The following is a 2,109-nucleotide window of genomic DNA, read 5'->3' on the forward strand; positions in this document are numbered from 1 at the left end:
CTGATTTGCTTTTCTAGATGCTCTGCAGGGGCAAAGCCATTTACCCCTGCTGGTTTTTTCCAAGATAGCTGCCATAGGAGCTGCAGCCCTAGGCCCTGTGGCTGGGCCTCTCTGCCGTCCCGGTCCACGTACCTGCCCCGGCAGAGCTGTGCTTGGCGACATGTGGTGTATGTTTCAAGAATGTTAATCCCTACGAAGAGTCATTTTATGTTTTCTGGCACAACTGAATTTTTATCCTGTAACCTTTTTGTTCTCATTTGCTCAAATATTCCTTTTGCTCCCCTACAGAGTGTGACACCTGGGGTGGTAACGAAGTATTTGACAACGGTGTGAGTTGTAGAAACGTGCCCCTTTTGCTTAATAGAGGCATAATTGTAACCAAAGAAATTTAATCTGTTCTTCAGCAAACACTGACATTTCTGTTTAGGAATGAATGCAAGAGAAAAAGGAAATATGAAAATTACCATGTATCATGAATACATTAAGAGTTCTCTCTGTAATAGCTTGAAACTGATCTGTGGCCAAAATTAAAACCATATAAGCATATCGTAAATCTTGACTATACTGTGTTTGCTTCTAATTCTGTTTGGAATAAGGCTTCAAATGCTTTCCAGAATGATGTGAGTTACAAATAAATAGAAAAAGAGTTATCCTGTCTTTCATTTATTTTATTTGTTCATATCCATTTCAAGAAAAAAAATGACTTTAAAAATACAGTTCTGTCCGAGAAATGGATTCTTATCTGCACAGCCATTGAAGGAAAAAATCATGCAAACAGAAACCATGGCCTTTTGTTGTGACTGAGTGGGAGATGGAGTTAGTCCAGTAGAATACAGAAGCAGCTCTGGTTTGACAACTGATAGCACAAAAGAAAACCCAGACTTCACTGGTTTGATGCAAGGAAACACAATTTTGCATATGGGTGTGACAGGGTTCGCAAAGCCCTGGAGAAAGCGCGTATGAAACAAAGACAACATTGAAGTCTGCTCAACACACTGACGTGCGCCTCCCACCACCCACGGCAGTTGTGTATTTACTGTATTTTTCATTTGACTATAAGTAAATGGGTGATCATTTAAAATCAAAATTAGAGGTTGATACTTGCCCAGTGAATGAAATTAACAAATTATCTCATGCTTTCCGATGACATTTGCTCATTGATTGATTTATAATTACGGAAATGCACCGACATGTAGAAGAGACTGGGTTATATTATTTATCCATCTTTCCCCGTAGCCATTATGATAGTATTCCCAGGAGCCACTTTCCTCGAAGTAATGTTCTGTTGTCCCCCAAAAAGCTATTTCACGTTCACGAGTTTCACTTGCCTGAGGTTTCTCCATGGAGTCCATGGCATTGTCTAATCAACCCAGTCTCGCTCTGAGCCAGTGGTGGGGGAGAGTTGAGGAGACAGAAAGCAGCCACCAGACGAAGATGCCCATGCCTGTCCCCTATGTTAGGGAGCAGCGTGTAAATCTTGAGAAGAGGAAGGAAAATGTGGTGGGGGTCAGAGATGCAGAATGACAGCAGAACCAAGTGATGAGACCAGCACAGTCTGGGGCAGAGCTGACACAGACAAGCACTGCTATTCGTGTCTGACTAGCTCTGAGGTGCGACCTGTGTGATAAAGTGTGTCCCACGAGTGCAGACAGCTGTCGCAAGTGTGAAGAAAAGGTCACTAGTCGCAATTACACCATGCATGATTTCCAGACACCTCTCACGCAGATCTAGCTGGGAGGCAATAGTTATGTCAGGATTTAGGAGGACACAAAATGTTTAGCTTGAAACATAACTGGTGTTAAGGGATGAACCTTGCAATGTTTTTCTTTATTTCCACTCTCCTTAACGAATGTGCATTTTCACCTTCAGAAAATAGAGTCAATAGCTTTGCAGAGTTGAAGAAAAACTTCCTCGGGTGTTCCCTCTGCATTTATCTGTATTTAAAAAGGGAAAAAAAAAAAGTTAATGAGATTTTTAACACTAGAAAAAAAGATCAACTGTTCACAATTTGCTCGGCAAAAATTTAAAACCCAACCTTTTGCCTCCACCCCCCAATCTCCCAAGCCAGAGAAAAAAGTAAAGAGTGGTTGTTTAAGAATGAGGTACCTG

At 41.5% G+C, this 2,109-nt stretch overlaps 1 protein-coding gene across 1 annotated transcript in view; it reads right to left on the reverse strand.

Annotated features, from left to right (window-relative positions):
• Positions 1 to 1,795: 1,795 nt before the first annotated feature.
• Positions 1,796 to 2,109, reverse strand: part of AK5 (adenylate kinase 5) — a 227,219-nt gene continuing 226,905 nt past the window's right edge. The window contains exon 14 of the mRNA XM_003784217.1: positions 1,796 to 1,934. Coding sequence (XP_003784265.1) covers positions 1,866 to 1,934 — 69 coding nt within the window. The 3' untranslated portion in view covers positions 1,796 to 1,865. The remainder of the gene's footprint in view (positions 1,935 to 2,109) is intronic.

This window comes from Otolemur garnettii, unplaced genomic scaffold (genome assembly GCF_000181295.1).
Source record: "Otolemur garnettii isolate 467f Iridium unplaced genomic scaffold, OtoGar3 scaffold00010, whole genome shotgun sequence".
Lineage (NCBI taxonomy): Eukaryota > Metazoa > Chordata > Mammalia > Primates > Galagidae > Otolemur > Otolemur garnettii.